Source organism: Larus michahellis, chromosome 3 (genome assembly GCF_964199755.1).
Source record: "Larus michahellis chromosome 3, bLarMic1.1, whole genome shotgun sequence".
NCBI classification, from domain to species: Eukaryota; Metazoa; Chordata; class Aves; order Charadriiformes; family Laridae; genus Larus; species Larus michahellis.
The window spans coordinates 57,406,429-57,433,929 of record NC_133898.1 but is presented as its reverse complement, the minus strand read 5'-3'; the positions used below and the strand labels follow the sequence as shown (position 1 = coordinate 57,433,929).

The 27,501-nt window shown below is 40.5% G+C and overlaps 1 protein-coding gene across 5 annotated transcripts in view; it reads right to left on the bottom strand.

The window, feature by feature from the left end:
• AGPAT4 (1-acylglycerol-3-phosphate O-acyltransferase 4) overlaps positions 1–27,501 on the bottom strand; it is an 87,870-nt gene that overhangs the window by 25,090 nt on the left and 35,279 nt on the right. For all 5 annotated transcript variants that reach the window (XR_012586185.1, XM_074580318.1, XM_074580316.1 and 2 more), the window contains 3 exons: positions 13,184–13,353; positions 4,076–4,237; positions 1,653–1,806 (listed from right to left, as the gene is read on the bottom strand). Coding sequence is in view for 4 of the 5 variants with exons in the window: in XM_074580318.1 (XP_074436419.1) it covers positions 1,653–1,806; positions 4,076–4,237; positions 13,184–13,353 (486 nt within the window). In the remaining variant the exon portion in view is untranslated. The remainder of the gene's footprint in view (positions 1–1,652; positions 1,807–4,075; positions 4,238–13,183; positions 13,354–27,501) is intronic.

Sequence of the window (27,501 nt, the reverse complement as noted above, 5' to 3'; positions counted from 1 at the left end):
TTGGATTTTTAAGCTATACAGTTTCAACAAAAACTATCTATGAGAAGTTATAACTGTCTGTGCTTCTCCTTGAACCCTTACAGGGAAACATTACCTTCTCATTAGCCTCACCCTGTTTGATCTAGCAAGTCACAGCTGCTAGATTGAGGTAGTAACATACACTTCCCTAAGTATATAAGTAATCTAGCTATCTCAGTCTTCTTTTTCTGAAAATATTTCAAATATTTAAGATCCTAAGGAGTGTTACTGTAATGTATCACATGAATGCCCAAATCCCCTTTTAATAAACATCACTTGGGTTCCCTAAAGTTATTTCCTTTTGAAAAAATTTCCCACAAATCAGCTACTTGTCCATGATCATACCATGTTTTGAACCTGTCCCTGATTCCCAGCTCAGGGCATTGGAGGTCACAGAGTTTTGACTCAGCGCTTCTTCAATGCCACAAGTCTATCTGCCCCCGCCCTCAGCAAAACAGTTGCCCTTATTCAAAAAGTAAGGTTAAACTTGCCCTAAAGGGAGCTGCTGGATGTTGCACATAACTTACCTTTTCAAATATCAGAAAAGATCCAAGCTATGCTTGGATCCATTTTGGGAGCGGGGAGTTGTGGATGCCTGACAAGCTACAACAGTGATATCATCTACCTGACTTGTAAGAGGATATGTAGAAGAAACATGACAGATAGCAAGACAGCTGACTGCAAAGCTTTTTTTACAGTAGCTATCCCAGATATGCCACATGAAAACATGTCTTCAAAGACAAAAGAAGCTTTGACATTAATTTCAGTCAAGCTAGAACATTTTCTTCTAAACCACTAACCACTTTGTCTTTCTTACATATCAGCCTTCCAACAGCACACAAATCTACCAAACCCCAAAGATTCTGTAGCACTATGGCTACTTAGCACTGTCTTTCCCTTGCCCATGAGTACACAGCAAAAGACTCTGATGGATTGTATTAGTCAAAGAAAATCACTTCAAAGGCATGCGTGTCATATTCTTACCGACAGCACTTAAAAGTTGGCAAATTCAAGTAACCAGAAATAACTTGGGGGTAGGGAGTTCAGAACAACATTAACAAAGAAAAACTTGCTCATGTTCTGTAACGTAAAAATAATTTTTTTATAAATGTCTCCTACATATATCTTCAGTCGAGGTATACTCCCATTCCTCAGCTCCACAAAGGTTACTAAGAAACTATAAATAGTACATCTACACAGAAGTTGAAAGCAGAATATTTTTTTAGTTGAAAAATGGTGTTATTTGAGGCAGATATTTACCACAACAAAACACTGAAGACACTACCTCAGATTCTATAGTGATGTATTTGCTTCATTCGGAATAGGATTGCTTAGTAAATACTAAGAAACATTATCTTTTGGCAATAGGTACAAAACATGCACCTTGAGATCCCCCCGATACAGACTCAGTAACAGAAACAAAGCAAAAAATAATAAAAAAAAAAAACAAGTTGCCCCAAAACTTTGTCTGTAAAACCTAATTTTTAATTTTGACAGGCTAGTAGAAGAAAGGTCAGAAAGGATCCCAGGGCTTTTCTGGAAGGACACATGTTACAGGGAAAAGAAGAGCATGGCAAAGTGACAGCAGTTATATGAAATAAGCATTTAGAATTGTTCTTTGTGACTTTCCTTACCTACATTTCTCAAACACTGCACAGTGACAGCAAATCCTTTCGTTCGCGGCAGTAGGTGATACTTGAGCTTGGGCAGGCCTTTGGCTTCGGCTACCTGCATGCTAATCTGGTGCTTCTGTTCTGTGAACCTTGTGCCCTCGCAATGAATCAGGAACTAAAACCAAGAAAGAACTACAGTTAGAAAGCAGCTCAGGTCTTCTACATCTGTGTGACCAGAGGCACCACCAGAGGCACCTCTAACTCCCACCCACACAGCCTAAATGAACACTGCTAGCAGGGACATTCAGGTAATTTAATAGCCCTGGACTTAAAAAAAAAAAAAAGAAACCAACCAAATCAAAACTCTCTCAATTGCCCCCACCCATCCAACTTGCCATCCTCTGGTTTGAACTCTAGCCTTTGGGCTTTAACATCTGCTCTGCTACTTGGTTTCTGAATGACTTGATTTCTCTAAATGAGTCACTCCATCTCTAATGGGTTGTTAGAAAACACTCAAAACACACCTCCTGTTGCAAATCTCTCACTGATGGTGAAGTGCTTGAGTGTCTTGGTATCTAAAACTTGGTTAGTGTCTAAACCAAACGCATTTCTACGAAATGCTTCAGCACCCAGATTGCTTCCCCTTGCTCTGACCCCTTTGCTTGCACTATGGCATGAGGACCACTGACAGCTGCAGACAGTAACTTTGATGACAATGACTGAGCTGGTAACAGATCTAGGGCAGTAAATGTAGGACAACTGAAAGCCTCACCTCCTTATGAACTATACAGTGAAAGTGCTCAGACACGAACGATTACAATTTTGCCACTGGCAGAGAGGGGAGAGCAGACAGATCTTTGGAGATTTACCACTTGCTCATCTGCTTTCTGCCAAGCCTGAATGCAAACTAGCACATCAGAAAGCACTGCCAAATCGCACAAGCTAAGTCTCCAGATCCCACAGCAAAGAGTTACCCAACAAAGACAGAGAGACTGAAGAAAATGAGCCAAGCAGCCAGCTTCAGTTTCAGCTCATCTAGGAGCACTTTTACTCATGTATCACATGCATACTGTTAAGCAGCTAGAAGAAACATACCATGCTAAACAGCTAGATGGAACATCCAGAAACTGATGAGAAAATCCTTCTAACCCACTTGGCATGCTCTGTCTTTCTACCTTCCAAGGTGCTATGCTGTTGCTGTGCCTTTTGACATTATGTCCCCACACAAGGGCAATTTAAAACTCCACGCTGCAATAACCCCAGGTGTACACCAACAACTGTATCTCTCAGGACAGGTATAGCTCCTTTTTGGCAATCCCCTTACAGCAGTATATAAAGGATGGTGGCAGTTTGTGCTCATGAATTGGTGCTGAACTGCCTAGGGATACAGAAAGGCATTCAACACCTTTGAAGAGTCACAGAGCCCACGCAAATCCCTGTGAGAGACATTAGAATTAGAAACCAAAAATTGTCCTTTTGCTAGATAGCCTTCTGCTTGGAAGTCATTTAATAATAATAATTAATAACAGAGCTTAGTTTCAATCGCTTAGCCCTTATTGAAATGAATGACAAATAAAAAAAAAAGTTTTGTTTCAGACAGTGAGAGATACAGCATATGAATCTTCACTCGGAAATCACTTCTTAAGCAATAGTTTCTGTAGGCCCTTGTGATGCTGCTTAAGGTACCATTTCCTTAACTGAATCCCTCTCTCACCATCACCAGCTCACAAGAACTAGGATTTTTCTGATTACTGAGAAGAAAAAAAATTCAAAGGCTTTTAATTCCCAGACTAGAAAATGCCAGGCAAGTTCAATATTAAAAAATGATGGTGATGCAAAAAGTAACACTTTCCTGTTACTGAAAGGTGACACCAATCCTCTCCCTGTAACACAGTTGATGGCTCCAGGGGCCACTTCCCCGACCAGGTACTTATCTCCGGCTTGCACTTGTACTGGGCCATGCCTGTCTTAGCACCTTCACAGGAATGACAGAATCACAGGAAAATGGAAGGAGAAAATACTAGTATGAACTCAGCAATAAGTGAGAGGGGAACTTAGCTAAAGAATACAGCTAATGTGTTTCAATACAACATTGTCACATTCTTCTGATACACTGCCATGAACCCCTGCATCTACCCATCTCCAGCTCCTGTATTTAGAGGACCACAAAGTCTACTGAATGGATAACAGTGGAGGCATTTGTGCAATAACATCTGTAGGACTCCATACTACAGAGGAAGAAAACCAGAAAAGACAGACTACTACATGTGAAATTCAAGAGAAAATTCCATTCTTAGAGAATACTCTCCTGATACTGACAGGAAGATAATGAATCTAAGTTCTCAGGAGCAACATGGTGACTACCACATACTGTCTATGCCCTTCATCCCCTCCCTCAAAAGAAGGGATCGCACCTTGGACTCCACTCATTAGTCATCACTCACCCAAAAGTTTTCAGGGTAGTCCCGGAGATTCAGCAACTTCTGCATGACTGTTTTCCGATCTTCCTCCCACTTACGCTTGCAGAAGACTATCTCTAGGAAATACCACATCCAGCCTATGATAGGCATGTAGGAGAGCTCCTTCTTTGCAAGCACTTTGGAACTCTGCAAGAAAGAGTTAAAGCAAGTAAAACAGAGTTACACCACTTAAGAGTCCTCTGTGGATATGACACATGCACAGTTAGGCACTAATATATTGATTCCTATTGACCATCCACAATTTTAACACCAGTGCAAAAGCAAAAAAAACGAAAAAGTTTTTCTCATACGGCAGAATAATCAAATCTAATTTCAGATATCTGCATGAAAGAAGACTTCCAGAATTTTATATATGTGTGTGTGTGTGTCTATCCTACTCAAACCCTGAAACCCAAAACACATGCCAAATGCCTTCAAACACTGAGGAACCCATGCAAAAGGCCCAAGCCACATGAAACAAAATTATTAATTCCAGCAGACACTGGGCAGTGGCAGCTCAAGTTCCTTTAAGATATCTTGCAGCTATACTTCTCCCCAAAGCTGGGACACTTCACCATGACCAAAAATACCTATTCTGAATGAGAAGCAGAGCCACAGAGCCATTGCTGCACAACAATATGTTGATGCATACACGAGGTTTACCAATAGAAGAAGCCTGAAAGGACACTAGAAACAACAACAGCAATAAAAATACTTCATTTGTGTCGGCTTCTGGAGGTTAAAAAAAAAAAAAAGTACTGTTCCTGTCCCACAGGTATGATAGACACCGAAGTGATTTGTCCAGACCCTCCACAATAAGTCTATGGTTTATCAAGCATTCAGAAGTTTCAAATCTCAAATCCTACTCCAGAACTTAACTCTATGATCATCTCAGACTGACATCTCTTTGGGCAGGAGAACTGATTCCACTTGCTCCTTTCCTGTCTTCCAAGCAAGCCCACCTTGGTGAGCTGTCTTACGGTTCACTTTGTTATTTAAAGAATAAAATGGCACATGCATATGTGTGTGTATTGCATCATCATTTCCTGAAAAACAGTGACATTTTCTTACAAGACAGACGGAGCAATTACAATCCAGTTTCTATTCATGATATCTTTATAAGCTATCCCATCAAAGTGCTCTGCAGATGGGTTCCAGAACATGGGATTTGACTAGCAGGAATTATTTACTGGCAGAAATTACCATCAACAGAAATTATTTGCTTTTATTTTTTTGGTCACTGTAGTTCATTTTGTTGCTAGAGGAAGAAACTTGACCTAATTCTTTATCTCAGCTCATTTCTCTCATCTGCTCTCCTTCCTTGAGAAGGAAAATACCATAAATAATTAAGCTATCTAAAACCTCCTAAGACTGGAAGGCAAGAGCACACCACGTAGCTTCACTAGCAATTGTTACACAGAAGCAGAGCAGAAGACAACATGAGACAATTCCAACTCTAAGAATGCAGGAACCATCTCAGTGATTTAACATGTTGTAATAAAGCACTCCCTCTTGATCATTCGAGAATTTCAGTGATGGGCCCAGGTCAGGACTCCAAGCACATCTCCCCCACAAGGAGCAGCTGTAGGATTCGGCACACTTTTTGCCATTTCAATTTCAAGTCATATTCAACATTAGTCCCTACTGCATGGCAGCAGCAATGCTGAGCCCAGCTTCCTCTTGCAGCTCTCCAAACTGGACACAGCGAAACAGGCTGTCCTACCACCGCTTTCCTTACCTCTCTGTTTTTTTCCCACATTACCATTTTTCCTTTTCTCAGTTACTCTTAATACAGGCAATTTTCTTATTTCCAAAATAAATGTAAATCCTTCTAGCATATAGCTTTAAAAGCCTCTAAAGAGCATTTTTGTGGTAGACCATATACAATATAGCTTCCATTCAAAGCACACAGACCGGTTCATACGTTCTTCCACTCCTCTCCCCTGTACCTGCCCAGGGAAGACAGCTGAACCAAGGCTTTGCCCCAAGAAACCCCAACAGATGCAAAATGTTTCTAGCTGAGCAGGGAGAGCTAAAACCTTAAGGAACTATTGCCTGCCTCAGCCACAACCAGGGCAGCCGTAGCCACAGCCTAGCGCAAGCCACTGCACGAGGAGGCAAACAGCAACAGCGTTACCCCCCCAAAAAAATAGAAAAAAACCCATGCTTTTAGAGTTTATTTACAGTAAATGTTCAGTATCATAAGACCTACCATAAAAAAATTCAAGTATACTCTGCATAGGATGTTCCAGGCCTCCAGAGCAAAGTCAGAAAAGACAATCTAATAGTCCTCCCTCCTAGACTTTAAAACACAGGAATCCTAGTTCCAAAAGGAAGCTGAAGTAACCATTTCACCATAGTTATTTTCTAATGTTTTTCATATTTTAAAAAGCATATGAGTTAAACAAGGGGCAGGAGAGAAGTTGCCACTGTTGTTTTTTTTCCCAGTGAAACAAAGAAATGATGTTCTAAGCTAAGGTCTCACGTAGTGCAGGTATAACCACAAAAGCAGAATAGAAGTTTGAATTCTTCCCCAGGGCATGTGCTTATTCATTTTCTGTGCTAATGCATTTTTTAAAATTTAAAAGCACTCTTTTAGACACGTGAGCGTACGACTCCTTAAATGCACATAAAAAGAAACTAAATTACGTTACGCTGTCTATCCTAGGAGTCAAAGGAAGGCTAATGACACAGAACTAATTAGAGAAAGGAAACTCTTCAGTGCAGTATACTGGCAAGACTGCTCTTGTGTGGGAGGCATACATTAGGCCTCCCCTCAGAAGCTACCATCTCTCTTACAGTAACTAGAGCTACAATCCATTCTGTCTCAGTCATCTACCCATGCACAGCTCCTTTCCTCCTCCCGAGAGGAAAAATGCAGCTCTAGTTGAATTCAGCCACTAACTTTTCCTTTACAAAAGTGCTTTGGTAAATACGTGACAGTCTTCTCAAATTCAGCTTGTTCAACAGAATAAATTTCATTAAAAAGTGCTGATTTATTCCATGTAAGATGCCTTCTTGAAGGAAGCCAAACATTTTCAGTGCTCAGAACTGTGTAACTCCAACAGATGTTTAATGAAATTACTACTGAATGGGGACAACTTGTCTACAGTAATAGCATTTTAAGCCAGGTTAATTTCTTTTGGCCAAGTTTCTTGAGATAGAAATACCCATGAAGCTCTCCCTTTGTTAGTGCCTACACTAACATCACACACAAAAAATTATTTTTACAAGCTTACTTTAGCTATGCTGTCACAGAAAGAAAAATCTTGATTTATATGTCCAGCCTCAGTTATTCAACACCTCTTGATCACAGAATGCAACAAACAGCTTGAAATCAACCTGCAAGCTGAGGATGTCTAACAAAAATTGTTCTACAGTTTCAAAACAAATTCATTGTAGCTGCAAACTATGAGCAGCAGCAACTTGCCTTGTAAGTTATTTTACTCTCCAGGCTGCCCTCCGCATTGACATACTTTTGATGATTCCATTTGCTCTATTTTTGAAATATAGCACTCCTTCATATTATATTCTCTGGGACATGAAGATGGAAAGATATGTTTCTTTAATCCCTCCATGGTTCTGGAACCCACCATGGTTCCAGAAATTTAGTTAGTCTCCTAATTTCTAATGCTTCATATTAAATAAAACTTTTACATGTTGGAAAGCTAACACAGCAATATTTTAGAGCATATGCTAAGATGCTGTGTGAAAAATAAATAATGATGTAATTTTGGCTGCCTACATGAACAATTACGTAACTTCTATTAATACATTAAAAAGTACAAATGAACTGCTGTGTTCACACACCTATCAGTCCCATACAATAACCTAGAAAAAGTCTCTTCTCACACCTATATTTAAGGTCATGCTCCATTTTTCCAACAGCAAGCTTCAACATAAACAGCTTTTAAATAAAATTTGTGTTTCCTGGCATATGGAGCAGATAGTTAGGGTTAAAAATTATTACATGCGCTCAGCAATTTTTTATGAGAAACTTAAAGCAAGATAGTTAACAATTAGTTTTCCATAATGTTTTTTTGCCTTGCCTACCCTGCCAAGGAATAAACAGCTACGGCCTCTTTTGGAAATGCACATATTTTGATGCCACTCAGAATAATGTTTATGTTTTGCCAAGGCAGAACACCCACCAGCATTAACAACTTGAAACTCCAGACACCAGAAGATGAACAGATAAACCAGTAGGTTTAGCTTTAAAGTGTGGGCAAATTTTGCTAATATAAATGTCTCCATCTCAGAAAAAGGGTTACTAAAGTCACTAAGAAAGCTATTTTATCACTGCTTGGTCAGATCAAACAATGAAGCAGAAGGGTACAGTGAATCCTGGCAGGGTACGTACAAATGTGGTTTTGGTGTAAATCCTGAACAACACTTCCCTCCTCGGAACATGCCTATGTCCTGATTTCAAGTTCTGTTGCCCAATGGCTCTGTTTTCAAAGGGATGCTTAGCACACACCTTGAAGAAACTAAATGCTACTGATGTGTTTAAATGCTGATACAGTAGTTAGGCTGTCCACCACTAAGAAGAAGGTAAGTCCTAGGACTGGAATGGCATAGGCAGGAAAATGGAAGGGCACAGCAGAGTGCAGGGACCTGTCACCAAGACCACATCTCTACTTACACAACAGAGCAACACAGAAACACTGGAGCTGGCATCTCCCCCAGCCATTGAACCGCATGGGGTGGAAAAGCAGAGCATCCACAACACAACCACTGCAGTCACCATAGTTCAGGTTCATAATAACAACCCTGCTTTTTATTAGGAAACACTGATGTGAACAAAGCTCTCTCCTGTTGGGGCTATGCTGTTTCTGACTCTACAAAAAGCCAAGTTGGCATTGCAGCTCCTCCTTCCTTCACAGCACATTGCAGCCACCTCTGTGTCAGGAGCAGTCAGGACTCAGCTGTCCCTGTGGTCGTCCATGCTGCCCACAGAAGCATGATGCTGACTTGGCATCATTGGCATCAAGCACCCCTATATTCCCTCCCTCCTGCACACATCGCTGAGGTCTGGCAGCACAAGGAGGTGGACACGTGTGGCTTACAGGTGTCAAGGACTGAAAACAAAGCAGGAAGATCCCTTCAAAAAAACCACAACTGAAATACAGATGTAAGCGATTAATAGTTTGGGCTGAACACAGGTTTGCCTGAAATACCTGTCAAATTCTAGTTTTTGTGAAGTTTGCTTCCTTCTTCTGATTTCCAACAACAACCAAAAATCTTCTAAGATTTGGTGCTGCAAACAATTACACAACAGTAACTTCAGCTGCATAGAGTCCAGGTGCAGCTAGCAAGACAATCTCACTGGCTACAGTAACTTGCAGAGTAAAAGTGAGCATAGAATTGCTTCTTCATGTGGTTTTCTCCTTCTCCGCTATAAACAAATAGATCTCTGTCTCTCACTCAGCACTGTCAACCCAGTACCTCCTAGCATTTTCAGTGGGTGCTCAAAAGTATCATATTAAAGAAAAAAAATTAAAAGTAAAATAACTGTTAGAATTGCCTTCTTTTTTATTTTGCCTTTCTTCCACACACTTCTCAAATTCTTAGCACCTTCTTTAATTCTTTTTGCTAGATTTTCTTCCACAGCCATTTAAAAACTTTCATGAAAGCAGAGAACTTCATGCAGTCCAAGTACAAGAATTGAGTCATTAGAAGAGGACTCAGGTTTACAGACCTAACAACAACAGGCAAGAGACCGTGCCGCTCCCACTCCACCCCCCAAAACCACCCAAAAACCCCTAAAACCACATTGATAAAAACAAAACCACGTTGATTGACCATTATAATCCTGTTGGGACTATGGCAATTTGGCTATAAGGAGAAAGGAGAAAGCCAGTACAGGAGAACAGAGACAAAAGCAGGAGCAGAACAATGCACAGATCGAATGTTGCAACTAAGACCAGGACAGACAAGACAGGCTTAAGGAAGCTTAATTTTGCCTTTAAATGAGCAAAACCAAGCAAAAAATTACAGCATTTAATGGCTTCATGTAAAAAAAGTTCAAGATGTAAAATACTGAGAGTTTGGATGTATGCTTATGACACTGTTAAGAGCCAAGGCCACACAGGGTACAGGTGGATGTCACAACAAAGCCATTCTGTCCATCTGCTGCAGCCAAGCACAATCAGTCCCAACTCCTTTGGCCCTAAGTTGTCTTCACCTTCTCCCTCTTCCCCCTCCCCAGTCACCTCTCCTTATTTCATTTTATTAGTTAAGGCAGGAGAGAGAAGGGGTGTCTGAAAAATGCCAAAACAGGGCAGACAAGCACTAGAACAGATGCAGAAAATAGGATGGCATGTGCAAGATTTCCTTTTCAGCAGCAGTGGACATAAGATCAGCTCAGTAAGATGCTGGTAGTTACCTAAGGTTTGCATAGAAACTTCATGGAGTATAAAATTAAATAGCATTAAATATAAAACCCCTTTGGCTCACAAAATCCCTGAGCCACAAAATGCTGGAGGCTGGGACAGCACTTAGAAATCTCTCTGGATGCGCGCCTTTTTCTTGTAACTTCTTTTCACAAACATCAGCTTTCAGCGTAATGGTTCTTACATTCCTAACTGTGCTGCCACACCAAACCCTGAAGCTTCGCACACTGCAAACGCATGGAAGGCAGCACAAAGTCAAACAAAGGTGCACTCCCCAATCCCTACACATTCATCCACTCCTGCACTGCCCCAAGCCAAGTACCAGTATGCCAATACAGGCAATCCAATCAGGAAACTGATTGCGTGTATCTTTTTCAATTATTTTTTTTAACCTGGCTTAAGATGAACTTTGACTGGTTGCCACAACAGGGAAATACACTGCTTTGCTGCGTAAAGGCATATACGCAAATGAGAGCACATGGGGAACTATTTCTTCCTGGAATGGTTTCTGGGAAGTAAAATCATAGTACATTACTCAGGCCTGAAACAGTTTTAAAAAATAATAAAAAAGACCCCAACCATGTACCACTTCCTGAAAGAATCCTAAGATTAGCAAAGATACAAACTAAGTAATAACTGTAAGCACCTAAAAAAAAAAAAAACCCACAAAATTATTATCAGTCAGTGCCGCACAGTAATTGTTCAACAGTTATGCTTCTACGCAGTGCTTTTCTTATGCATAGGGAGCAACATAAAATTAAAACATAATCCCGATTACCTTGAGAAACTATAAAAAAAAAATAATATTAAAGCTAATGAGAGTCAATCCAACCACACAGCAACAATGTAAAACAAGAGATTTTTGACCTTGTAGGCCCCTATTAGTTTTTACAAAAATAATCCCTTAATTGTCTACAACGGTGCTTTCTGAAGTGGCACCTGACCCTCCAAAACGCAGCTCTATTCACAGAACTGTAGCCATTAGGCTTACAGCATTAGATAGACTACGCTAAAGCACTACTGTATAATGAGCATGTAGAAGGGAGAATGGTTTTGGCATGTACATCTGCCTGCCAGGAACACGTTTCCCTACATCTCCTGCTGTCTGATGCTATCTTTCAGCTCCATGCTCAAGTCCTAGACATGATGGTAGAATTGTTCCTCAGTAACCAGCAGCCAACTGGTAATATGCAGGGCCTGTAATACTTAGGTTCATTCTTCTCCATTTTTAAGGCCCCTTTTTATTATTTTAAGTAGACTGTCATTGTAATAATTTGAAAGTGACTGAAGTTGTGCCTAAAATCCAGAAAATGCAAAGAGTGCATTTGTGGCCAAAGGAAAGGTCACAAGAAGTCACAGGTTCACACAATCCAAGGTCAGGAGTTTTGACAGGGCCCAGTAGTAAAGATAGAAGATGATGCTACCAAAGACCGCCAAAACGAGGTATTAGTCTGCTGTCTTAGGAGGGAAGAACTCTTATCTAAATCCCTTGTAGATAGAGAACGTCGTCACCACCTGTCCTGGTTTCAGCTGGGATATAGTTAACTTTCTTCCTAGTAGCTGCTGTGTTTTGGATTTAGTACAAGAGTAAGGTTGATAACACATATTGTTTTAGTTGTTGCTAAGTAATGCTTATATTAAGTCAAGGACTTTTTCAGCTTCCCATAGAAGCTGAGAGGGAGCACAGACAGAACAAACTGGCCAAAGGAATATTCCATACCACAGACATCATGCTCAGTATATATAAATGGGGGTTGGCTGGGGGACAGGGATCAGCAACCGCTGCTCGGTACAGGCTAGGTAATCAAGTGGTAAGCAATTGTATTGCATCACTCATTTTGTATATCCTTTCACTAATATATTTTTTTTTCCTCTTCCTTTACTGTTCTATTAAACTGTCTTTATCCCAACCCATGAGCTTTTTTTTCTTTTTTCTCCCTCTTCTCCCTATCCTACTCAGAGTGGCGGGAAGTGAGTGAATGGCAGAGTGGTCCTAGTTGCCAGCTGGGGTTAAAACCACACCACCACCACCACCACCACAGAGTTAAGTCAAGCTGGCTTAGCAGTGGGGCTTGAATCATCCCAATGAGCTGACAGGGGAAACAAAAAAACCAACCCTGAAAACAAATGCTCGCATACTCCTGGCCTAATGTAATACTGTATTCAACTATGGATAATTCATTCCTCCCCCATCTCTTACTAGCTATACCCTGGTTACTGCTTTCACGTCAGGTGGCAGCTCTTTCATTCTGAGAGACAGAGACCACACCATTCAAACTCTAGCTGTGGATTTGTAAGACTACAGTAGAGAAAGCAACGAAATTCTACAATTTACTGGGAAAGAATCACAGAACAGCTCATTTTTCTGCAGCACAATGAACGCTACTAGTTACCTATTACCTCTGTGCAAGCACACAGACAGAAACAACTGTAATGAGCTCCACAGGTTAAAATAATATATCCCCTTAATTAGCTTTAACTGCAATGCTTTTAAAATCTCTGTGAATGCCCAAGTAATCCTGTCTCGGTATTCCATGTTCTTGCACTACATTGCTTTAGGTTCATCCCTCTAAGTCTGGACAATGTCTGAGTGAAATTCAAGTACAGATCTGTTAACTTTCAAAAACAAAGAATTTGGTTTGTTGTTTTTTTTTTTCCCCACATCCAAGAAGAGAAAGTTTAAATGCTAAACAAAACTCACCCCCAAGACCCCAAATCTTTCACAAAAGTTCCAACCACAGAGAAAGTCAATTTCAAAGTTGTGATTAAGGATTACGATGGCATTCTCCTTCCCATACTTGTTGTAACTCTCTGGGTCAGTGTAGAGGGTGCAATTGGTGCCTGACCACCATTCCAGCAACATCACCATCTCTGGAATAAAGAACAAGAAATACATGAATGTATGTAGTATATGCAAAGCTGCAAATCAGTACATGTTGACAAGCATCAGTCAGCTCAACAGGGCATGACAAAGAAAGGGCTGTAATGAAGTTGAAATGCTGAACATAAACCACACAGTCACACACCTTGGTAAAGCAAGGTGGGGGTCAGGGGAGAGAAGGGAAATAAGGAGACTGCATGGAAAGAGGAGCAGAAATTTTCCACAGTGATATTTATTTGAAAGCTGCAAGTTCAATGCCACAAATTATTTTATCAAAATACATGTAAAATTAGCATTTATAGCTTACAATAGTACAAAAAAATTACATGAAGAACAGAACAAACGTGTAGGAAAAACAAACACACCTATTGCTGCTACATACAGGTCCTCATGCTCCTCTAAAAACTGCAAAGTTATAGACCAGAAAGCAGTTTGGACAAGACACATGGAACGAGGTCTGTTATATGTATACCCTATACATCATTCTGTGAACTTGTCAGAAGTAACAGCCATATGCCCTGCTACTACTAATTCATTCTACGTTTGACAGGGGTGTATCAATCATCCAGAGCAAAGCCAATAGCTCAGACTAGATGAAGAACATCCATCCCCAAACCAAAGACAAGGTGGGTGGCTGACAAAGTGTGCAGAGCCAATAATAGTTATTAACAGCGTAAGTGTCTGCGCATCCCTTAGTTGATGAACTGATGAAGCAAATGGGGGACGGAAGAGGGGTGGGGAAGCAGGGAAATCACTGTTAAATACCTCAAAATCACTCTGGATTGGCACCCAGCTTTGTTACCAAAAATGAATTTTAAGAAATGATACAAGAATTGGTAGGACAATGAGGGCTGTTTAAAACACAGCTGAACTTAGAAGATGGGGAGTGGTTTCTCAGCAGTCTCCTAGTGACCATCATATAGCTTTCACCTTCATATTTGCTTATCCCATTATCAAGCACAGGGAAGAAGTAGGCTTCATACTTGTTCTGCTTGTAACTATAAACCTGACCACAAGACTTGTGAATCAAACCTTTATTTAGCAAAGTCTCTCTGGTCGGGGGCATGGGAAGTTGAAGTGAGTCAGTAAAGCCAACAAGCTTGGAGAACTCTGTCTCTATGGAGATGGAAAAAGAAAACCTAAAAGCAGTGGCTCTCCTCAAGCAACCCACGTCCTGAGCTGGGTGAACCACAGGACTAATGAGAGCTATCTGTCAAAATGGAAGAGGAGTTAAGGGACACATTTGCTTCCTGTCCAAGCTATCACAAAACTTCCGCACCATGAAAAGGTGTCCTGGTTCCGGTGGGGATAGGGTTAACTTTTCCTGGTATTCCATGCCATGTGAGCCACGCCCACCCTGAGCTGCCGGGGGAGGGGGCAGGAAGTTGCTGCTTAAAAGCGGGCTGGGGCGTCCCGGGTCCGGCTGGTCGGCGAGCGGCGGGGAGCGGCGGTTCCGTAATCGCGTTTGTATATTCCCCTGTCCGTGTTGTTGTTGTTTGCCTGTTCCCTTTGCTGTTTTGTTAAACTGCCTTTGTCCCAACCTAAGAGTCTTGCCTTTTCTTACGATCCTTCCTGTGTTAGGAAGGCACGTGCGAGCGGCACGTGGTTCTTTGTTGCCATCTGAGGCTAAACCACGACAAAAGGTCTAATGTGACGGGTTATTCTTTGCTAAGTGAAATGTATACCCTTCTCAGAGCATATCTGTGCCATATGAATGTCTGTGCTGGAAAGATGAGACATCTCAGATGCTCTCCTGGCTTCAGGCAGGCCCAAAAGCACCACAAATCCTCATTCACCTCAGGGAAAAATCAAAACCAGGCCAGACTTCGAAACACTTCTGAAATCCTTTCAATTTAGGTCCCCTACTGGCCTCAACTAGTGACCGAAAACAAAACAGCTAGGAACAAGTCATCTACATTTTCAGTCATCATTAGCGAAATTAATTGCCTGAAGCTTTTGGATGACATTGTGCTGTACACTGGAGAACAGGCATTAGTGACATGAATGAATTTTATCTAATAGCCAGGCTAATAGACAATCTCTATTCAAATAACATTACCTTAATATGAGAAAACCGTGTTTATGGTACAGATAAATTACTAACTTGTCAGTCGCCCTGCTCATTTCTAATCAGGGCAGGTAACTACTACAGTGGTAGGAGTACATATTATTCAGTGCATACTATTGTGCATCAAAACAATAGTCAGAGATATGGAGGGAGACCTTAACTGCCATATGCTAACCGAACAATGATTTCACTGGTTGGGAACCAATTTCCCAACAAAAGTCAAAGATGTTCACATCTCAGCAACAGAGCTGTGGAGATACAAAAGTGTATACAGAGCTGGCTGCCACTTCCAGACTTCCCCTACTAAGAGCCACCTTGTGACACACATTCACAATTTTACATCTTTCCAAGGGTGTAGCTTTCTATTAGCTTTGTATTGGAAATAAAAGCCCTCCACTCCCCAAAACACAGCAAAATTGAATAATAATTGGGAAAAAACCCACCCCACACTGGGGCAGAACACAATCACAGAAAAGAAAGGAAGCTAGTGACAGGATTAGTTTGTCTTTTGCTTAACTAGGAACCCAACTAAGAGAAGAAATGACTACCAGATGGTATTTTCTCTTCTTTAACCTCTACGGCCATTAAACCTATCACCTAAAACAAGTAAGTAGAGATTATGACTGGGAGACCCTCTTGAAGAAAAAGCCAACTTTATCTGGGAGAAAACCAACTTCAAATCCATCCCACTTCAAGTGTGTGGTTTTATCTTGTCTTTTGAATGTCTTTTGAATTTGAGACAAACTAATAATCCATCCAAATCTCGCTATACAGGTGTGCCACATGCATAGAACTCTTCAGGTACATATTTTCAGTCTCAAATACATTCCAAAAAAGCATTGACAAAAATACTTATATATGTTATTTGATTCTTCAGGCGTCACGAAGCAGGATTTTTTTTAATAAATACTGCAGAAATAGGTCCCTATTCCTCACCTCATATGCCCGTTGTCACTGATGTGCTCAGGCAGCTGCTGCAGAGACACAAAGTAGGCAGTGAACGCCTCTGTATTAAATACAATAAATACCATCTGTCAGCCTTTAAGTTCTTAACATATCTCTTTCCCCTCATGTTCCCTACTCTTTCTTTCCCTTTCTTCCCAGCCTCCTTTCTGTTGTGGTTCTCAAGCAATGATTACTAGTGTCAGTTTGCGCAACTCTTGCATCATGTCACCAGCTTACTTCCACAACTTGCCACAGAAACTTACTAACCAGAAACTTGCTGTGGTGGCTCGGCAGCACAACGTCTCTCATACACACTCTCCTTCCCTCCTTCACAGCGTAGACAGCCAGTGCAAGTTTCCTCCTCTTTGCACACCAGTCAGACTGTATAACTAAAAATCAATTTATATGGGGGGAAAAAAAGATTCTCTTGCTCCCAAACAGGGCTGGTCCAAGATTTCTAAGGCTTCACCCCACCCCCTTTCATGAGGTTTTGGAGTTTTAACATCATAAATGAGCTGTCAAATTCATTCACCCATGCCATGGGGGTCCCTACCTTGCAAAGCAATTCTTCCAGTGACACTTCCACATAGTTAATGCAAAAGAAGGGAAAAAACCAAAAGAACTTGCAAATTCTCATCCATGCTTTGAAGGCAGAGTCCTTGCAGTACATTACAACTAGCTTCAGGAGAGGCTGATGGTTGGGAGAAAACATGCCTTCAAATGCCTAATATGGGTACTCTGTGTGCTTAAGAATTTTGAGGTTTTCTACCTTTCAGGAATAGGAAAACCCCTCACCCTGCTACACAGAACAGCCCCCAGCTCCTGCAAGAGTAGACTGCTTCCTAGCCTTTCACTGCACAAATCTGAACTGTCACAATGCTTGCACTCGTAGAACAAATAACTAAAAAGAAAACATCTCCAAGGCTGACCTGTACTATAACCAGTTATATGAAAAACATTTAAGGGAAGAAGGGAAACACACACAGAGTTTCCTGAGACTTGTTACTTTCCACCTCAAAGTTTTGCAAGAATGAGTCATTAAAGCAGTTAACGCTGTTCTTCTGTAGAAGTTGTTAGTAATTCCTTTGTCTAACTATTCTTGATAAGACATGGAAACATTTGCTTACAAGACTAACCATAAAATACATATTTTAAAATACAACTAAAAGCATAGTTATGCATTGACTCAAAAGCATAGTTACGTATTGACTCAACAAGTACAATAATCTGAAGATCTCAAGTAAGTACATAAACTGTTTTAAAGAGCAACAAAACTGTTTCCCCCCATGACATTCTTCATTTTCTTTAACCTATGAATCAAGGCAACACCAAGTAAAAGACCTTCGAAATTCTTATGGGAATATATGGTAAAAGCATAGTAAACTCTCCAATACAAATAAAAGGCAAGACAAGCAGGCAAGCAGTGACCTTCATTTCAGAGACCAGATGGGTGAATGGCTGCATGATGAATAAGTATGCTGCACAGAAGACTGGGGAAAGCATTAAAAAAAAAATGAATATGTAAAAATAAGGCTAAAGACAGACAGATAGGGTAATCCAGTCCATGCCTGTCTGTGGAAGAATGATTTATAATAATAACTTACTACTTTTACAGATTTTCAGACTACATCTACTAAGTGCACCTTCTAAATGTTTTCCATAGAACGAATTAAGTCTACAGGTAACTAAGGCAAGCAAGTCTATGATCTTCTCTGGACTACTCAAAAGCCCTCCGTGTACCATAGACAGGGTTAAATCCCTGAACGATACCTACTATATTAACTGCAAAGCTGCCTAGGAGGTTTTCAAAAGACTTCCAAGTATTGATGCCTCCACAGCCTCCTTACACAGGCTGTTCTAGTGCTTCATTATGCCACCTAATCTGACCAGTCATTTATTTCTGGTGTCTACTCCCTTCTTCTCTGCAGGAGCTATAAGTAATTATGAGGAAAACTTGAAGGCAGGAGTTCTGTAAGCTTGCACTGATTAGGTACATGAAACAATTGGAACTCAGAGCTTGACCATTATTACTTGTCTACAAGAAAAATTTTTAAAATAACTTATTACTATAAAAACGCATACATATATCTCCTGTGAGGGGAACACAAAGCTAGTTCTTGGTAAAGAAACCTGCAGCTGCCAAGTCAAGCAATGCCTTCCCCCTTTCCCCGAGATGAGGGGGGCCATTCACAGAGCCCAGCCGGGCAAGGCATCAGCTCTCAGCTTCAAGCAGATTCCCTCCCATTCTTTCCTCTGCATGAGCCACACATGCAGGCGTGCAAGTGAGCACCAATGAGGTGTAATGGAGTAAGCTAGTCCACTGCAAGACAGAGGTCTTCAACCTGTAGGAAAATCCAACCCCCGTCTTGCCTCACCACCACCACCACCACCACCCATTACCTACCCCCTCCATCTACCCCGCGCTGGTGATATAGTCACTGTCATCTTTGGACTCGTCTTCCCCTCCTTTAAAGCTGTTTTGCAGCAGAAGGTGGGAAGCTGATGAGGAGAAAATCATGCATGAGAATTTAAAAACAAAAACAAACAAACAAACAAAGCCTTTCTCTATTGGCTGCAGGTCTGGTTTTGGAGATCTTTTGCCCCAGTCCCCTCGGGAGACCCTGTAAGCAACTCCCTTGAATGCAACTCCTTTAATGAGTGAAATGGCTGTGCTTTTAGGGACAGAAATCGCCAACAGAGAGGAAGGCAGGAATTACGATTCTTAATTTTCCACCCATCACAATAAGTTACTGGATGTGCTTGCACAGAACGAGATAAACACAGGCCAGCCCTTTCATATTTTCAGGCTCTGAGACCCATTTATTTCAGCATTTGCGTGCAGGAAATTCTTTTAATGTACTTCTCTTCACCAATCTTGTATTCCAACAAAGACAATGTGCTGGTTTTGCCACAAATGACTGAGGTCAGTATAGCATGTGCTGCTGATCAAAGGAGTTAGTACCAAACAACAGTGAAAAGAAAACATGCTGCTTGGTAAGTTCCCATGACATCGACATTTGCTTCGCATGGGCTTGAAACCAGGCATTCACATCTCTTCCAGATGCAGTTTCTCATTGCCCAAAACACCACTGCCTTTTTCCTGCTGTGCACAGGAGCACCACCAGAGAGGAACTGCTTAGCAAAGGAAAAATGGTTACAGTGCATCCACTGAAAGTCACTGTGCAAAACGAACACCAGTCTCATTTCAACACTTCCTTTTAAGCAACTTCCTATATACACACGCACCGAAAAGAATTTTTTCTTCATGCATCCTTGGCCTACTTGTAGGTTTTATTAATTTTAAGCCTGCATATCTTAAATTAAAGAAATACTGTCCCTACTTAGCTGCTTTGAGTAAGCCTTTTCACTGTTAAGAATGGTACATTATAACCATTAGGCTTATAATAAAGACCTCAAAGTTCAGTTCTTCATCCGAATTAGTTATCAGCAGGAGGGAGATGACAGACCAAAACAAAGTCCAAAAGCTACCAACTCCAGCTAGCAAGCAATCCCCAAAAAGTTTCTGGGAAGACGTTACTGATGCTCTTACAGAAAAGGTTATAATTGAGAAGATGAAACAATACACATCTGCCCTGAACACACATGCATGTTTTCCACAGTGGTGGATTCATGTAAGTGACTTCTGCTTCCTCTCAAAGAAAGCCTAGTCTATAATATATTAAAACCAGTCAGAAGATAGCTGGAAAGGATAATTATGATGTTATAGTTTCTGTCACCTCCACAATGCCTGTGTACCTCCAACTAAGATCACTGTTCCACAGACAATTCCCTGTCTTTGTCCTGTATCCCTACTCTTCCCAAATCCACAGGTACCAACCCTTCCTCCTCTCAAAGGCTAATGTATTGCTGGAGAAGTACTAGAAGTAAAGGGTACAATTAACCACCGTAAATACTTCAGAGATGTGGCCCTGAAGAAAGAACAGGAGGCTATCATAAATTAGCCAAAATAAGGGAATACCGATTTAAGCACAAAAGGAACAGAATTGCTAACAAGGCCAAACAAGAAGTCACTTGAACTATGAGTGAACCATCCTAATTAATATAGTAAAAAACCCGCCCTTAGGTAGAGAGGCCCCTACTAACAAAAGCCCCCTCCTCTCAGAGCATGCATAGTAAAAAGAGAGAATGCTGTGACTTTAAACAGAGATGAGACACAGCAACAACCATGGGAATGAGGATGACTAAGTGTAACTGTAGAAATTACTGATAACTGTTGCTTAACTGTTGCTCAAAAAGTATAAAAGCTTACCCTGTGCCAACCGCTGTGTGCTAGCTTTGCGTATGAACCACCTAGCACCCATCTCTCTGCAGAAATGAAATAAACAAATATCTCACCTCTGTGTGTATGCTGGCTCCTTGCACACTGAGTTAAAAGGACTCAGATTTGGGACAACAGGATGAATAGATAAATGAACCTTTGATCAACTGTTCTCAATCTGAACTTAACCTGGAGATTGCAATTTCTCTTTTAAGCTTGAGGAAGGGCTTCTGCATGCAAATCCTTTCCAGTTTTCCAGGTATGTCAACTGGTCTAATAAGAAACAATAACTATATTATCCATTTTTCCTAACTCTATCCCAACTGTCTTCAGATAATCAGACAACGTCATCCCAAACAGTAAAGACCAGATACACTACAGTGTCCTGTTCTCCATGTGGACAGACACTGTCTGTCACAATACTTCATGATGTCTAACAAATAGCACTTCACACAAGTAATCTCCACTGCCCCCAAGAAAAGCAGGTTGGGCAGCTTTCCTTAAACCATGACAAAAATGTACATAAGGACTATCAGCAAAAGTTTTGCCCTGTCTTACTACTTAAGGAGTATTAGGAAAAGTTTTGCTCTGTCCTTACTAGAGGGAAGCATCTTCTCTCAGCAAGCAGTAGCTGAGGTCTGGCTTCTCTGATATTAGATTATGCTTTTAACTAAATTATTCAGTACTTGATGTACACAAACTAGGAAGTTTAGTATGTTGATGTCTATGAGCACTGACAGGCATAAGAGATGAGTGCTGGGAGAGGAAACATGAAAAGAGTAGGAGAGAAACAACATCTTTTAAGTGTTCTGCAGTGATCAGTAACACAGCATTTGATAGCCCTTATCAGTTAGTTTAGCTTGGGCTTGCACATCAGCCACTTTCTAAAGAGACAATCAAACACCTTTCATACTCTGGCACACACACCCACCTTGGGACAAAGGGACAAAGCAAAACGCCACCTGATCCATCACAGATCCCTCTTCTGGCATGCCTTCATCAAGTATGACCCTGCATCATGCCTTACCCAGGGGAGTGTGCAAGGACTAACTTCTGTGTCCCGCTGATGAAGTTGTCGCAGCAATGATAGCTTGAATGAACAGTACAACAGTATGAGGTTACTCCAGCTCTCATTTTGATGGTTAGGGTGGTATATTACTGTCAAAATCCCAAAACAGAGGCTTAAATGAGAGCAGGATGACGTATATCAAGCATAAGCAAGTGCCATCTTAAATCAATAGACTCAAAAAATCAAATCCAACAATTATGCAGTTGTTACAAATCAGCTCCCAAACTTTTATAAAACATCAAATGCATGGACAAGTACCACGTATTTGAATCTCTACAGTTTCTTTCCAAGTTCTTTCCTGATACCAGAAGGCCTAGGAGCAACTTGCTCTGAATAAAAGTTGAGAATCTGGCATAACTTAATAAACTTTCAGAAGAAACATCAGCTATTTACAAGACTTACAGCATGTACAAGCAGAGGAAAGAAAAGCAAATAATTGAAGATGGAAACACAAGTAAAAAACTCAGTAGGTAACAAGAAAAAAAAATTACAAATATTGGTGAAGACAGGAGCCATTAGATGGGCACAGTCAGCTAAAGAATTTTACCAGTTTTGACCAAGATTTCAGAGATCAGAAAAAGAAACAAAAAAGTAAAATTTAGCACGGTACATGCCAAAAAAGAACCCACCTGCTAGTACAGAAAAGGCTAGGAGTGACAGAGTGGAAATGCAACTCAGGACTGCAACCTAAGTTTTAAACAAAGTAGATTTTTGCTTCTTGTTCCTCAATAACTGAGGCCGTAATACTTCATTTTGTGAAAAGACAGTATGAGTAAGTCAGGTTGGTTTGGATTTAAGTGAGTGGGAGAGGAGGGGAATGGATGGATAATCCGTTCCACTGGGATAGACCCAGAATTCTCTTGATATGAACCCCATACTTCATTTCGTTATGGAAGGATTATTTTTTTTCATATTATTTGAGAAAAATACATGTTGTGGCTTAACCATGGTCAGCAGCTAAGTCAAGCAGCTAGGAGGAGCTCTGCTTCTGTACCAGCTCTTTCTGAAGCAGCTCAACCCCCCTCATAACGTTGCTAATATTTTTTTCATTTGGGGTGCTGTGGGCCTCAGATCCTCTATACCCCCAGACCATAGGGATGTTATGATGCCCATCTTGATATATTATTCCCCAAAACCAGATCTCTCATGAAGGTCCTTTGACCCTGTTTTGTTTTATGGCAGTATCAGCTTTCAGAAAAATCTGGATTATTCTCTTCGCTTTCTCAAGCACTTCCTCAGCCATGTTGCCCCAAACTAGGTGTGACAAAGGTGGGTTAACCCTGATCAGCAGCTAAGTGCCACACAGCCACTTGCTCATTCCTCCCATCCCCAGTGGGACAGGGGAGAGAATATTAAGAGCAGAAGCAAGAAAACTCATAGGTTGATATAAAGACAGTTTAATAAGCAAAGAAAAGAGGAAGATGAAAAGGAGGAAAAAAAACCCCACCAAAACGAGTGACGTGAAAGCAACCACCTCCCACAAGCAGACCGATGCCCAGCCTGTCTTGAAGTAATGGCTGCATTTCAAAAAGCAACCTTCCCCTCAGTTTTTCTTGCTGAGCATGACATTATATGGCATGGAATATGCCCTTGGTCAGTTCAGATCAGCTGTCCTACTTGCACCCACCCCCAACTTCTTGCACATCTTCAACCTACTTGCTGGGGGGGAACAGAGCAGGGAAGAAGAGAAAGCCTTGATGCTGTGAAAGCACTGTTCAGCAATAGCCAAAACTGGTGTGTTATCAACACTGTTATAATTACAAATCCAAAACACAGCACCATACAGGCTATTAAGAAAAAAAAAAAAAATCCGTACCAGCTAGACCCAGTACAACTATAAAGAATTCACTCTTTATGATTAAATTCTGTCTCTGAATGGTGAGCAGACTAATGACTACAGCAAATGACTAAGACAGTCATTCAGTAATTCCTAGCCAGGATGAGAGAAATGTCTTTAGATAAGCAAACAACAACAAACCAAACAAACAAAACAAACACTCTTGCCCCAGTATCACCAATGAGAAAGCAACAAGGAAGACTGTTGACAAGGGAGCAGTATGAAAACAAAGGTAATGCAAAACTCATAATCTAAGGAATTTCAACTCGGGGAGACCCAGATGACCTCCCAAAACACTGAATCAGAGGTTAATGAGGTCTAATCAGAAAAATAGTTTCAGATTGAGCATGGCACCATGTTTTTAAAAATAGAGAAGAGTAGAAAAAACACTACCAATACTTAGACTGGTGAGTAGATAAATGATCAGGGTAACTGCAGACATAATAATCAGGCCTCAGTATTACATCAGAACAAAAACAAAACAAAACCAAAACCCAAGTTATTCAGAAGAGTTGTCTGCAAAAGTTGGAATTTAGGAAAACAAACCCTCTATAATTTTTCAGAGGCAGGTCTGTATGTCATTATGTGATAACTCTGATTTTATAGACAAAAGAGAGACTTCAAATCTAATGCACCCAGGCTACACTAGGCCATTCATATGGTACAATGAAAGAAATTGCTATTAAATCAAAGAGAAACTGAAGATTAGTAAACAGCTGTAAAGGAGAACTAAACTAAGAAGTGCAACTATCTCTTTTTGTTGTCTTTTGGTCAATCTGGATAAAGAAAGATCTCCTTGAAGCGTTCCTGAGGACTAAAGCATTCAATGCAAATTAATAAATGTTGTGGATAATACAAAGTCAGAACACATCTTAAGAATCAGATGACCTTGAGAGTTAAGGTAACAGAAATTGAATTAATTTTGATAGGACAGATCATTGTGTGATACCTAATAAAATAGAGCCTCATAATCTGGAATGACAGAGGAGAGATATCTGGGAACATTAGCTTGCCACTGAAAGTTTCTGCTCTGTTCATATTATGCAGTTTTAAGGAGGAGAAAGATGGCATTAGGATGTTTGTTCCTGGAGAGAAAGGGAAAAGCGCATTGCACTACTAAGATTATCTCTGGGCCAGCACATCAGTACCAGACTCCACACTCAGGAAGGAAAACCTGAAACAAAGCAGATGCAGACCAGGGCTATCAGGATGACCTGAAAAGAGAAAAGCGTGGCTCACTTAAGCTATCAAACAAATGCTGAGAAAGGACTGGGTTGCCCCCCATAAATATGGCTTAAAGATGTGGGAGGCTAACAGTGCAGAAAAAGAACAATTTAAGCTAAATGCCACTAGCGCAAGAACAACAGTGCCTAAAATGACTGAAAATACAGGTATCTGATATTCTGAAGCTGCGTTTTAATCGCTTTGACAGATTAAAAATACTTTACACCTTTATAAATTGAACAAGATTGATCTTAAAAAGAGTACATTATACTGTTGCTAGAAACAGTATGAATTTATTTCAATGACTCAGGAACTCCTTTCTAGTCCTATTTCCTGTCATTAGAAAAAAAGCGAGATTTTCCAAACAGATTGTCTTATTGTGAGGGTGTGCTCGCCCCCCAACCTGACCTTTATCTCCTGTAACCTTGCCCCAACAATAACCACCCATGGCCGTCATAAAGGGTGCATCCGGTTACGATGGCAACGTAGATTTGGGGGAGACAGATAACAACAAAATAGCCAAGACTAACTTGATCAATGCGCCTGCCTAACCACAGTACTGATAAAGTACTGATACTGGTCAATATGCAAATATGACTATAAATCAATCATCTTGCCCCTATAAACAGGAAATAGCCCAAGAGCCCGTTGAGCTCTCCGCAGGCTGCACACCAGGATCTCCCTTTGAGTAGGGACACCTCTCAAGATTACGCTTCAAGGTTGAGAGATTCCTTGCCACAACAGATCCTCAGTAAGTGACTAATAGCATGCTAAACCTTGAAGCTTCACTAAGATTATATCTTAGGTTGATTGTGCACATATAATCCTTTAGACATAAACCATTGACCACATCTGGGACTAGGATTGGATCCTGCCGCACCTAGACTCCACTCTGAGAAGGAGTTTAGAAAGCAAGGGGTCCTCTCTGAACCTCGTGAGTCAGCAGGTCTCCCTGACAGTTTTGTACGATGTGTACCTTTTGCCATCAAATCTTGCTAAACCACTGTTGAATTTACTATCAAGTTTTGTTGAAACTGCTGTTTTATATCAATAAATTTATTGCTGTTTCTCTCTTACGAGTGAAGTGCATTACTCCATCTGTGACACTTACAGACCAATGTCTCCTCTCTTCCATCACTGCTTGAGAAACACACTGCAGAGCTATGCTACCACAGGCTGCAAGGAGCATTCACTGGACAAGGAGGAAGCCAGTATCTTGCAGCAATATGCAAAAGCTTCTGTTTAAGCAGGGTTGCACCAGCCCACAACCTTTCCCAAAGGAGTTCTCAGCTGAAAAAATCATCTTCCAGGGGGCCAGGATCTGAAAATTCAAGTATGCATAAAAGCAAATGTGAACTAAATTAATAGATATCACAGTCTTAACTTGTATTTATTCAATCACAATTGACTTCTTTGACATAACGAATCATTAGCATTTCCTTAATTATAGGGCTATCAACATTGTTCATACTTAGGGCTCATACTTTCACTCAGAATACCCCCAGTTCATGTGACCGGTTTTTTTTTGCCTTATGCATTGCTTATATGTACTAATTAGATCATCTAAAGTTTAGGAAATTTATTTGACTCTTAAGTGAAACTTTCATCCACATATTTAGGAAGAAAACCTATTTTCACATAATTTCTCTCCTTCTAGCATGTATTCTTACAATATTCTTAATTTCTACATAAAGTTTATCCTCTTTAGTTTCAAAGCAAACAAAAATTTGGACCTTCGAAAGAAAGCATTTCAGACCAAAATGGCACATCAAGAGAGAAAATACCATTGTTTTTGTTGCTCTAAATCCATGCCTTCAACTTGTTTAACCTGTGTTTTCAGTTACTGATGAGAACAGATGTGAATTTATCTCAGAGAAAAATGACTGATGACAAAAGACGCTACTGGTTGCCATAGAAAGCAATCTTTAGCACAAATTGGAAGAAAAGTGAATTTGATTAGCAAACTGGGCAAAAGATAATTTAAATCCTAAGAAAATTTGCAATGCTTTGAAATAAATCCTCTAGTTACTCTAAGAGCTACTTTTCATAGAGGTGCAAACATATAAAAAGAACGAATTACCATCTCTACAGAACAGCAGAACAAGAAAACTAGGGGTAATAGCATCTAAGGTTCCTGTACTTTTCCAATAGTATTTGTGTTTGGCTTTTGATTTCAGATAACTAGCGTGCTCATAAGAAATATCCACATATTACTAGAAATAACATGCTACAAACAATTTATTTGTAGGCGTTAAAGCAGATAACTTCTACTTAGTGTTCTTATGCACAACATATTCTATCTGGATTTCAGGACAGGACACAAAAAGCTGACTAAGTACCTGTATTATATCATCAGAGTTAATGTTGAATAGCCACGGAACCTCTATCACTTTGAGAACATTGTTCAGAACAAAACCATTACTCATTTTTCACTTGCATTCCTTGAATTCCCTGTCTCTGCCTGTAATCTTACAGCATCTCACCACGTGAGGTCTTGAGAGACAAGAACTATGTCCCGGTGCTTATTTTAGCTTCTTAATCCCTAACAGTGACTTTCACAAAGTGTTCTTTAAAGGGACAATAAGGTCAGAAAATACAAATCAAATAAATGGCTTTCATGAATTAAAAATAAAGTACTACAGATAAAATATACCTGATCAAGTACGTATAAAGCTGTGATTTTCGTACTGGGTGTAGCGTGTAACCCCTCAAACTG